Below are 13,319 nucleotides of genomic sequence, written 5' to 3' on the forward strand. Positions count from 1 at the left end.
TATTAAAGTTTAAAGCTTTAATTTCGGTTTTTGTTTTGGGCCAGTCCTCCATCACTGGTAAAGCTTCGACTTTGGTTTTGGGTATTAATAGGTTTTGGTTCGATATGTGATTTTAGGTCTTTAACTATTCGATTTTGGGATAATTAGTTTGATAGCCAATTAGTTTTGGTTTTGGGTATTTTTCTAAGTTTTATTCCATTGATTTGGACTTTTTCTTATTCACAAAATTTGTTCTAAAGCATGCTTCAGGTCCTCAAATCACAATTCACACAACAAGGAAATGTAACCACAATTCAGGTTTGTTTTGTATAGTCTCTCCTCTTCAAAGATACTTCCATATTCATAATTTTTTTGAATGATGGAAACATGAAAATAGTTATGGTGTTCAATATTAGCTTAATCATTTGAAGATAAAAGTTAATGAAAAAATATATACATATATTATGTTATAGTTACGAGTATATGTTCTCTACTAAATAAAGGACTTGTTATGACAGCTGATATCTTGCACTGAATAATCCATGTTGTCCTTTGTTTTATCATAAGCCTTATGTACTGCTTGCCTAGTTTGATCATGATTATGTCCGAAGTTCAGTCTTTTCTTGCACTATCATTGTAGACTAATGATAGTGTATATTGGATTGATGGGTAAGGCATGATTTAATATTGGATTGATGCATATTGCCTAGATAGATGATGATATCTGAAGGCACAAAATGATACACAAATTGTGACTAACCATTTCGAATATTTAACTTCCATCGATAAGTAGCAATGCGATATCAGCAAACTTTGTTGCATCAATCATGCCACTAATATCATTTGGACACTCCACAAACTGCAACTACCTCTGCTTCCCTAAAATAGTAATTCCAGCAGTTGGTCAAGTTATTTAGAGTATGTGTAAGCAAAGTACAACCAAGCAAAGACCTAAAAAGAAAATACTGAATTCTAAATAATACAACTAAACGACACTCAATTACGATATTTAGAGTATGGTTAAGTATCGAACCTGACATGATTGTAATTAGACCTCAAACTTCAGGAAGGTTTTGTTTTATGTAATGTTTTACAAGATACTTTATCAAAAGTGATTTCCCAACCTGCAACCAATCATCAAAATCACAATAACTAAACTCATTTCTCAACTTCCACAAAATTTCAAATGATAGTCAAATATGTAACTTAACCAGAGCTACATTCAAAGACCCCAAACTCAAAACCTATCATCCAAACAATGAATGGCCTACACTGAAATTTCAAAATTCCAAGCTAAAAAAAACAAGTTAAAAATTACCTTAGGTGGTCCTTGAACAACAACAACATAAGGAGCAGGTTCTCCCAAATTCCTATCAATAGTAGAAACATGTAATCTCTTTTGCTCTTTCTTTGTCGCTCTAGACTTCAACCTCTTTGTTTTATTTTTCAAACTATAAGCAAATGCCTAACAACCCAACATCAAATAACATCATTACTCAAAAGCCTAACAACTCAAATCATTCAAATTAATAAAACCTTAAGCTCTTAAATTTCTCGCCCTAACAACAATCTGTCTGTTAAACAACAATAAAAATCAAAACTTTAGACTGACAACAACAAAATTGAAAGAGTTAAATAATAAATAAAAAATACCCTTCTTTGACGATTTTGGGATCAGTTGGTAATTGAGAAGAACGCATGAGTTTTGAGACAAAGTAACGGAGGATTCCGATTAGTACCATGACTAGTGAGAGTGGGATTAATACCCAATCTCTAATTGATGTGTCTAAAACTAGATCTTCTACTATTATTATTAATTAATTAATTTCATATCACCTCTCGAAAGCAGTAAGAGAAAAGATCAGAAAACCCTAATGGTGGAAGAGAGTAGTAGCGGCTGTGAGAGAGAAAGAGAGGTTTTCTATTTCGCAATTTCTTTTTTGTTTCCCTATTTTCGAAATTTCGAAGTTGTTTTGGTTTTTTGGATTTCTAACACTTACAACACGGTTTTCAAGCGTTAGAAATTAATTCTTAAAATTCATCCGAATTTAAGTAACACTTTACAGCATTACCAACGTTTAGAAAGCGTTGGCAAATTACCAACGGCTAGAAACCGTTACAAAGCAAAAAAGGTGTGTGTTACAAATATCCTGTTATGGTGTAGTGAGTATCAGGTAATGGTTTCAACTCTAGCTTAGGAGGACTTTCTATAGAAGAGACTGGGGTAGACTCCCATGGAGTCAGAGGCTCTATTGTGGCTTTCCATGTATCAGTTTCTAAAATTGGGGTTGCATCAAGCAACGCATTAACTTCACAAATGACATCATCTACATCACAACCACTACTAGAATTAGTTAAGCAAGACTCAAGAAGGTCATCAGAATAACTCTCCAAGAAAGTCTCATGAACTATACTATTAATAAGATTAACATCCCAAAAATCATCAGGTTCAGGAGGTTCTTGACCCACATTAAACACATTAAGTTCTGTAGTCATATTACCAAAAGAAAGCATTAACACTCCATTACGACAGTTAATGATATCATTAGAAGTGGCTGAAAAGGGACGACCTAAAATGACCGGAATATAGTGTTTAGGATCTTAAACAGGTTGTGTATCCAGAACAACAAAAGCAACAGGGAAATAAAATGTATCAACCTGAATCAAAACATCCTCAACAACACCACGTGGAATCCTAATAGACCTATATGCCAATTGAAGAGTAATTGGTGTAGGTTTCAACTTACCAAGAACAAGCTGTAAATAAACCGAATAAGGCAACAAATTAATGCTAGCTCCTAAATCAAGTAATGCTTTCTCAATCATATGATCACCAATAATGCAAGAAATAGTAGGGCATCCTGAATCTCTAAACTTAGGCGGGGTTCGGTTTTGGATAATATAACTCACTTGTTTAGTTAGGAAAGTTTTCTTGTGCACATTCAACTTATGTGTTTGTGTACACAAATCTTTAAGAAACTTGGCATAGGAAGGAACTTGTTTTATAGCATCATGTAATGGAATATTTATTTGAACCTGTTTAAACATCTCCATTATCTCATTAAGATTAGAAACTTTCTTAGCCTGAATCAAACTTTGGGGAAAAGGAGCTTTAGGTATATAAGATGGCACAAGGTTAGCCTCCACAGCAGTAGGAGGTTCTACACCCTTCCTAGAAGTATTATGACTATTAGATTCACTAACCTCACTCTCTTCCTGCTCACACTCTATAGGATAAGATCTGACCTCAGGGTCCCTAGGCATCTCAACCCTATTATCAACATGTTTTCCACTCCTAAGAACAGTGATAGACTTGGCTTGCTCCTGGTGAGCCTGGTTTAAGTTAGAACTTACTTCCTACTGACCCCTCAGATTTGCCACTAGTTAACTAGGAAACCTACCGTTGTCCCTCTCATATAACGTATTAGCAATTTGACCTATGGTGACTTCAATCTTCCTAATGGCTTGAGTATTATCCTGAGTAGCTGTTTGACTGGCTTGCATAAACTGTTAGGTTGTGTCCTGGAATTTCATGGTGTTATGTGTTAATTGAGCAATGGCCTCTTCTATAGGTAAAAGTTTAGGTGGTTGAGGTGCATACTGTGTTACTGGGTTTGAGTTACCCATGGGGCCTCCCTGATGTATACCCTTAGACCAAGACAAATTGGGGTGGTTACGCCACCAAGGGTTATACGTGTTAGAAAAAGGATTATTGCCTGGCTTTTGGTATGAATTAAAATCATTAACTTGTGCATTTACGCTAGGGCAATTATCTATAACCTGGTCAAGACTTTCACACAAAAGACACCCAGGGGCATCGACATTGTTAACTGGAGCTAGAGAGCTTGCCTCTTTTTCTAGATCGAGAGCTTCAACTCTTCTAATTAAAGTAGCCATCCTAGTGTTCGTGTCGAATTCCTTGTCAACGCGGAACAAACCATTCTGTGTAGTACTACTAGCCACCTTCTTAGGCTTACGACAAGTTTCCCATTACTGGACCTTCTCAGAGACTTATTCTAAAAAGGTCCATGCTTCTTCTACAGTCTTATCACAGAAATCTCCAATACTCATGGTCTCAATCATAGCCTTAGAATTAAAATTGAGACCCTCATAGAGAATCTGCACTAGCCTACCATTCTCTAGGTCATGGTTAGGACACTGCAAGAGCATGTCCTTAAACCTCTCCATACACTTCCATAATGACTCTCCATCAGTTTGGCAAAAAGATGAGAAGTCTTTTCCAAAAGCAGTCGCCTTATGATTAGGGAAAAAGTTCTTTAAAAACACAATGCATAACTTTTCCTATCCCGTTATGGAATTCGATGGGAGGGTGTGAAACCAACTCTTGGCTTTTTCTTTAAGAGAAAATGGGAATAATTTTAATTTTATAGCTTCGTCACTAAATTGTTGAAGCTTAATAGTCCCACAAATATCCTCAAATTCTCTCACATGAAGATATAGATATTCCTCATCCGTTCCCCTAAACTTAAGAAGGAGCCCTAGCAGATTGGGCTTCAACTCAAAGTGATTAACATTGGTTGCAGGGAGAACGATGCAAGATGGTCAGGTTGTCCTAGTAAGATATATATATTTCTTAATAGATCTAGGTACTTGGGCAACCACGTCATTGTTATTACGCTCCATGTCAGCAAAAATTAGTGTATTGCCAACAAAAGTTACAAGTACCTCTAACTCGGGATTTCTACTTCTCCTATGGAGAGTGCATTCAATCTCAGGATCAAACGGTGCAAAAGGTATATTATCAGACCGAGTTACTACCATAAACTATTTCTAAAGCTTAGGACTATTATTTAACTATCACGGCACACAAGACAAACAAATTTAAACTACGAGTAAGAAAAATACCTCCCTTAGTTTCATTATGTCCTCCAGCATTGGTACACTTGTACAAGCATGGTTCTGGGTTCCTCACAACAATTAGAAGTAGCCAGAAAAAAATCAGATGCTTCAGTATATAAGTCAAAAGCGCGTGCACGCTCAGAAAACTCAGGAACAAATCGCGTGCGCGCTCTGTGCTAAATTCGCAGAAAACAAGAAATAGCGCGAGCACGGTTTCTGAAAGGCAACCTAGGGAACGGACGAGCTCTAAGTTTCTCATAGGTGGTTTTCAAAAAATTTAGGAAACTTATCACAGAGGTCAGGAACTTGTTCCTATGATCTTATGCAGGAAATACGAAACATAAACTTAAATTATCAATATGACTAATTTTAACTACGAGAAATCATGAAATACGAAAAACAGTGTTTTAACGTTCAATTAGCCACTACAATCCCCAGTAGCGGCGTCGAAAACTTGATAGCGATTTAACCAACCTAAATAAACAGGTTAATTAACTCCTATTACTATTACTACTTGCAAGCGCACAAGGTCTATTGTAGTAGGTGTGCGAGAACAAGGTAGAACCCATAGGGATTGTAATCTAGGAATAACTGAATGCTTAAAATACTATTTAACCTAATCTGAATATAATGGTGGTTGATTTGAAAGAGTGGTTTAAAAACTACTATTTGAATTATACTATAAAATTATAAAACTTGTATTAACTTATGAATGGTGGAAACACTAAGGCATTTGATTCCACCCTAGACTCTTGTAGGTTCTCTTACTTCACTGTTTTAAAGTTCTCATGTAAGTACGAGTATCATGAGGGAAAGGAAACCCTAACTTCCTCGAATATGTTTTTGTTTAAGCCCTAATATGCATCTATACATGAAGTTGAATTGAATTTCAGCATGTAAACATATGAATCCCTAGCAAGAGTTGTCTTCTTACGACACAACTCCTCACAGATTCAATATACAATTAATAGCCATGCTATAATGCTAATGGAGTAGTAATCCTACGATTAACTAGTCAAGATATGATATTTAATCATTCAAGATATAATCAATGCAAGTAAACCACTAACATCAGTGTGAAAACAATATCTAAATCAATTAAAATTGGTTTAAAAACAGTAACAGCAAAATAAAGATATCCTATACAAGTCTAGGGCTTCACCAAAGCCCTAGCTTTGAGTTTAGTTACTCATAAACATGGTGAAACAAACAAGACAGTAAAGAAGGGGAGTCATTGACAAAACCGTCGTTCTGTATGGTGGCTTTGTCTCCAGCAGAGTCTTCTTCTTCTCCAGTGGTTCTATCCTGCGATTTGGATTTTTGTGTGTAGGAGGCTGTAGGAACCGTTATTTTTAGAATGAATATTTCTACAAACCGCGAAAACCACACGCAACAGAATTAAATGGTTCTCACAGTTTTGGATAGAAAACATACCTTTTAGAATTGGCTAAGATGTAATCTTTGAGAATCAAAGCTTTATCAATTCCAAAATCAACCCCTTGATCTTCTGTTGTATTCCTTTAGAATAGATTAGACGTTGTGTGGGCAACGATCTACCAACCCCCTTCTTTCTCACAAAGCTAGATCCAATTTTTAGATCTATCTTTCCTTGCCTCTTTTTCTAATCCAGTGAATAGTGAATTTTGACCAGCGAGAGAGTATTCTATTTATAGGCTACAATAGGGACCATGAAGAGAAATTAAGGTTGGGCCTCCTGACGGGCTTGGGCTTTCCATGTTCGCCCGAACACCGACCCCAAGTCCACAAACAAATGACTTATTCCACTAAAGGCCATTGTTGCACTACCGCCCTAATCCCAAATTACGTGTCAGCGTTTATGGGCTCCATATTATATGCTCGTTGATCTCCCCATGTTTAAGATATTGAATGTCCGTTGATTAAGTCAAGTTACTGACAAGTACATTAATCAACTTCTTATGCCCTTGAGTAGTACCACTCAACCTCATTGTCATATCGAAATAAATCCACCTGCAGGGTTTACATGACAATCTTTTTGAGCTCCTCAAGGGGACATCATCAACCGGACTTCATGCGGGTCACAGATTCCTTCTATAATCAACAGCACACCTTACATATAATGTCATTACCCAATCCATCGAGTTTGTTGACTCACAAATGAATCTCACTCATTGATGATTTAAAGCAATGTACAATGCACGTAAGTGCCCGTTATTATATCCAAATTAAGAGGATAAGAATCCATAATAACAGAGGTGTTTGTTCTCTTATACAGTCAGTATAAAGAGAAACAACCTCACTTGGTCCTGTTCAATACACACAAAGTGTACTAGTGTAATCCTATAGTCAAGATAGACTAATACCATATTATACTACAACTGTACTAATGGTTTGTCTAAATCCATCTAGGTTGTGAACGATTACTTATATTTTATAAGGTACTGATGATATGATCTCCTGTGTGTTCACACCATATCATCTACAACATAAAGTATTAGACACATACATATAACTAATAACATATATAATATGCATAACATTTGCCCATATGATTCTCATTTAAAATATAAAGAATTAGAGTTAATACAAAAGTAATGTTTTTAGTATATAACCCTATCAGAGGCGAGAGAGAGAGAGCTCCTTTTCTTCCTTTGTTTATATAGAGATCCCTTAGGGCGTACAAGCCTTGGAACTCCTTTAGGAAGCTTCTTTTCCGTGTTTTAATCACTTTTGGAAACATCCAAATTGAGTTCAAGCTGTGGAAGCAAGCTGTGAAAGGTGCTGTGAAAACACTGGAATTCTCGTTTTTAGAAGGGGGCGCGTGCATGCTCTGACATAGGCTTCTAATAGAGCGGGCGCGTTATTACCTCTTTAAAATAGTACCTCAACTTTTTGAAGTAGATTTAGAATGACGTACACATGTTATTTTATATCTCATTTTGGGTAATCTCTCTATGTAATCAAGGCGTGAGAATCTCATAACTCCGTAAAGTCCTCGATCTCTGCCCATTTCTTCGTATTCGCTTCGATTTCTATAAAACCAAGGAAATAGACTAATCAAATGCACTTATATTAATTAACTAGACAATATAACATAAATATGGGCTTACATGTGTAGCATTTATGTGCTTATCACAATACCGGGGATCTGCTAGCCCTTGATCTTATGAATTGCCTGACCAGAATGATTTCCAACACCATTATGCACTTCCCCACCCCCTTCTGGATGTTTACTTTTAGAGAAACCCCGACACGGGGTGCCAACTTGACATATGCATCTTTAATGCGCCAGTATGACAAGGTCTCCTGCTCTTCTCCCCTTATTGGTGCTTCCGCTAGACCTCCCTCTGTGTGGCCTCTTTGTGTATCCTACCTCCCTTTGGCTAGTTTGGCAACTTACTGGAGTAACACTCTTTGCCCCTATGTGTGACTTGTAACTCTCATCCACGAAGGGCTCATCCCATTCCGCGGGCTCTATTAGGCCATGCAGCCCGTCATGGCAACTCATCTTGCCCTGAGTTTAATTCGGATCTCTTGTCCGCGAAGGGCTCATCCCCTCCGCTGTCCCTTTTTTATGCTTAATTTGCAGCTTGCAGGGGCATCTCTCTTTGCCCCCATATGGGACTTGTAACTCTCATCCACGAAGGGATCCCACTCCACAGGTTCTCTTAGGTTATGCAGCCTGTCGGGGCAACTCATCTTGCCCCAAACTTGATTCGAACCTCTTGTCAGCAAAATGCTCATCCCCCACGCTGTTCCAAGTTGGATTTAGAAACATTTCACTACATGTGATATTTCTTTTGTTTTCTCAAAAGTGTCATTGTATTATATATTTACAAACAGCTCCAGTCTCTTGCTCTAGATCTCCATTACAATTAAGTGTAAAATTTCTTTAACATTTTCACATTCCACGGTTTCTCTACTAGTTTTCCCTCTGCCGTTTGTAACTTGTAAGTACCTACTCCTCCTATGTCTACCACCGTGTAGGGTCCCTCCCAATTGGGCCCCAGCTTCCCATCGTTCTGTCTCTTTGTACTAGGAGTCACTCGGCGGAGCACTGAATCTCCTATTTTGAATTGTCCTGGCTTGACTCTCCTGTTGTATTGTCTTTGGAGGTGTCGGTGATACTCTTCCAACCTAATACGGGCAGTGTCCCTTCTTTCCTCTACCAGGTTCAAGTCTTTCGCCAGTATGCCCCAGTTCAACCCTTCCTCCACAGCCTTCGTCCAGGTAATAGATGCCACCATCTCCGACGGGATCACGGCCTCAACGCTGTAGGCCAAAGAGAATGGGGTCTCTTTAGTGGTTGTTCGTAGTGTGGTTCTGTAGGCCCAAAGGACATGATTCAATTTGTTGGCCCATGCCCCCTTCTTGTCCTCCAACTTCCTCTTAAGATTGTTCATTATAGTCTTGTTAGAAGACTCCGCCTGTCCATTACCTTCAGGGTTGTATGGTGCTGAAAATCCTTGTTTCACCTTATATGCCTGCAAGAACTCCTACACCTTGGCTCCCATGAATTGAGTTCCATTATCTGCAATGGTGGCATACGGCAATCCAAATCTACATATGATGTTCTCCGACAAAAACATAATCACATGTGCCTCCTTCACCTGCAAGGGTGCAGCCTCTATCCACTTCGTGAAATAATCGATGGCTGCCAACATGAATCTCTGCTTGCCGCTGGCCATGGGCAGTGACCCTACTATATCCATTGCCACATTGCAAACGGCCACAGACTAGACACGTTATGCAGTGGCTCAGCTGGTGTGAATATCAATTGAGTGAATCTCTAACACTTGCCACATCTCTTAGCAAATTTCACCGCGTCCTTCTTCATATGGGGCCAAAAGTAACCCTGTGTTAGCAGTCGGTGGGTCATGGTTCTCCCCGCCGAATGGCTCCCGCAATCTCCCCCATGTAACTCTGCTAGTACTTCTTGCACCAACCTTGGTCTGAGGTATCTCAGCAATGGTCCACTAAAGTTTTTTCGATACAACTCTCCCTCTATCAGAATGTACCTCTGAGAAGTTTGTTCCCACCTTCTTCTCTCTTTCTTATCAGTCACCTGTTTCCAAGCAAAAAAGCTCTTGATGGGCCCCATCCAACCATCATTTTCTTCCATGACCTGGCACACCTCTGTCGCCTCCTCTGTACTAGGTTTCTCCAACCTCCTTACTGTTATAGTTCTTTCCTCTGATCTTGGTATTGTCGTGGCTACGTAGGCCAGGGCATCAGCATGCCTATTTTCCCCACGACCCAAATGTAAGAACTTGATCTTCGTAAACTTAGTGGACCTTTTATGCAATACTTCCAAATACCTTGCCATTCGCGGGTACCTGGCGGTGAACCCTCCATTCGCCTGACACACCACTAGATTTGAGTTTGAGTATACCTGATAAGAGCCCAAAACTGTAGTTTTAACCCTTTAACAGTCATACTTTTGGACCAATTATGTGAGTAATAATTAAGAGTTAACACGACACGTGTTTTATGCATTTCGGGCTTCAAAGTCCATTATGTGCGAAATGTGCCACTTTAGTGAGATAAAGGAGAAAAGGTCGGTTACTAAGGAGTTCCATGATTAAAGGCCAAGATTCAAGAAGATAAAGCCTTCCTAAAGCCCGGTCCAAAAGCTGAAAAGTCGACCGGGCCGAAAAAACACAAATCAGCAGAACTTCCGAAAGCTGTATCTTTGGACTCAGACCTCGGAATTGGGCCTACCTTATGTCAAAACGACCGGCTCGGAAAGAGCTTTCCAATGGTCTAAGCCTTGACCCAATCAGAGGAGCAAAAGTGGACGAAAAGTCTGTGGAAGCCAACTGCAGCTGAAGAGGCCTTTTTGGACTGAAAGAATTGGGTTTTGGGCCTGATTCTCTAGCCCAAAACATGGCTCCAAGCCCATGCACGATTTTTGGATCTGAAAGTATAAAAACCAAAGTTTAGCTCTTTGTTAATGGTAGCTAGTTAGACCTAAAATAATATAGATAATTCTAGATCTGTTTTCATTAATTAAATTAAGCTTTAGTTCCATTTTCAATTCTTGTTTTAGATTAAGTCTTTGAATCATGGTTCTTGATTGATTAGATAAATAAAATAGTTGTTTTCTCAATTTCGAATTGTGTTATTTCAATTTATAGATCTGATTTTAATTCTTGTTGATTATCATTCCGTAGTTTAAATTGATTGAACCATTGTTAGTTAATTTAGTTAAGTTAGAATTTTAATATGATGTGTAGTTATAATGAAATGGGAAATGATGGTTTGATGACTCAAGGCTAAAACCTCCATTAGAGGGGTTGATGAAGCCTTGATGAAAACTTGGGTATAGTAGTGTAGAAACATTGTAGAATCTATTCCAATCTAGAAGTCGTCGAATCCGCCATGAGAATGGGTGGACGACCTCACATGCTAGTTAGTACTTCGGTAGAAATGCCATGAACACTAGGGATTAGAACTCGAATTTCTTGCCGTAAGAACGTAAGAAATCGAGATACAAGAATCTATGTTAGGCTATTAAGTTGGATTCGAGGTGGATTCAATTCCCCTCTAATCCTTTATCTAGATTCAAAACAATCATATTTCCATAGCATTAATAGTTTAAAAGTCAAATAATCAAATTCAAGTAAGTATCGTAGTATATCACCTTCAGAAAAAGCTCTCATTGACTTAAGACCGATTAATTAGATTAGAAAACAATTCCATGCTAGAGCACTAGAGTGGAACGAACTTCCTACTCCACTATATCTCATAGACTTGAGAGTAGGAAACTTTGATAACATATAAACATAAGATAGTTTTAGTTTACTTTGCTTACGAAGTTCATCGCTCATTTCAGTAGGTAGACTATTCAATTTTATCTTTTATCAAATGGCCGCCATCTTAGTTGCACTTTAGCATTGTTTTCATAGTAGAATTAGTCATTTTTAAGTCCTATTAAACCCACCCACCCTTGTTTGATTCATACTGTGGTTATTCGTTTCAGCGTTGAAAAATTCGGGACGTAATTACACGGGAGCGATCGCTTATAAGAGCCGCTGCTATAGTTCGGACTTTGAGCGACCAGCCCTCATACCGAAAGTGCGACCGCCCTCACTTATCGACTTCGAGCGACCAGCCCATACCACCAAAGCGCACCACCAGCTCACTTCATCGGACAAGGAGCCGCCGACAAGCATTCAATGCAAAGCGCCTTCTATGCAAAATTTTGCGGATTTCTACATGTTTGTTTCGAACTTCGATTTTTAAGTTTTTTTTCAGTGTTCTAACTTGTTATTTACACTGAACACGCGTAAATAAGACGCTATCAGGTATTCCTTTCTTCCATACCTCGCATCTCCAGTTAGAGGTTCATACTAATATATCAAGATTGTTTGAATTGTTTTCGTGTTTAGACTTAGACTTGCATGAGATTAAGGTCCGGTCGAGAAAACACCGAACGTAATTAACCGTCAACAAACAAACATATCGAGTATACCAATCACAACACCTCTAACTACTATCCCACCAACCATACCTGACATAATGGGTGAAGAAAGAGAGAGTCCTCTCTCCGACTTCTACAAAGCTTTGAGCGATAGCCCTAAATCTTGCATCGTTCTAGCAGACCCAGTGAGGGATTTTCAAATCCCCCCAAACATATTTAATTTGTTAGCCGTTTTCCATGGTTTAAGCCATGAAAAACCTTACCAACACATGCGTAGGATAGAACAAGTCCTTACAACATTCCATCATCCTACGGTTGGTGCGGAACAAATTAAACTGAGGGTATTTCCCTTCACCTTAGCCGATAAGGCGTCTCTTTGGTTAACTGCCCAAGCCTAACTCTGTCAGGACTCGTGGGCTAAACTTGTTCACTATTTATGGAACATTTTTACCCACCCCTAAAGACGGATGAAATGCTTTCCAAGATTCATCTCTTCCCATTTAACCCTCATGAATCATTTTCTCGAGGCTTGGAATCGCTTCACCGATCCGCTAATAGAGTGTCCACACCATAACCTAGCAAAAGACACGTTAGTTCGTGCCTTTTTTCAAAGGACTTCAACATCACTATAAAGAAGTCCTTGACATAATGAATAGGGGTAGTTTCCTAAGTAAAGGAGCCTCGAGAGGCTTACAAATTTTAGAAGAACAAACTAAACGCAATAACAATTGGGGGTGATGATATCCCCCGCCTCGCTAGTTCCTCTTCAACAGCTTAAGGCCGCCGGGTTTGTTTGAGATGAAACCCGATCCAACTTAAAAATTTAATCAAATCTCTAACTAAAAAGTAGAGGCTATTTCTATTCAACAAAAGCCTATTCCCCGCATGAATGTCAACTCCAACCCATGTAATTTCTGTTTGAGTCCCGAAAGCACCCCGACTCTATTGTCCTCTTATGAATAACACAACAATTAGAGCAAGATAATGTTTGCTCCATTAATAACTATCCTATTCCTAATGCCCCATGGAGACAACATCCCAACTTTAGTTGGCGAAACAATCAACAAGTTACAACTCC

The 13,319-nt window shown here is 38.7% G+C and overlaps 2 protein-coding genes across 2 annotated transcripts; both read right to left on the reverse strand.

Moving 5' to 3' along the window:
• Positions 1–8,693: 8,693 nt before the first annotated feature.
• On the reverse strand, positions 8,694–9,221 carry LOC147496823 (uncharacterized). Its single transcript, XM_086562670.1, has one exon. The coding sequence runs from the start codon at positions 9,219–9,221 to the stop codon at positions 8,694–8,696; it is 528 nt and encodes a 175-aa protein (XP_086418796.1).
• A 386-nt stretch (positions 9,222–9,607) lies between these two features.
• LOC147496824 (uncharacterized) lies at positions 9,608–10,144 on the reverse strand. The gene has a single exon (XM_086562671.1). The coding sequence runs from the start codon at positions 10,142–10,144 to the stop codon at positions 9,608–9,610; it is 537 nt and encodes a 178-aa protein (XP_086418797.1).
• Positions 10,145–13,319: the final 3,175 nt, after the last annotated feature.

Source organism: Coptis chinensis, chromosome 5 (assembly GCF_015680905.1).
Source record: "Coptis chinensis isolate HL-2020 chromosome 5, ASM1568090v1, whole genome shotgun sequence".
Lineage (NCBI taxonomy): Eukaryota > Viridiplantae > Streptophyta > Magnoliopsida > Ranunculales > Ranunculaceae > Coptis > Coptis chinensis.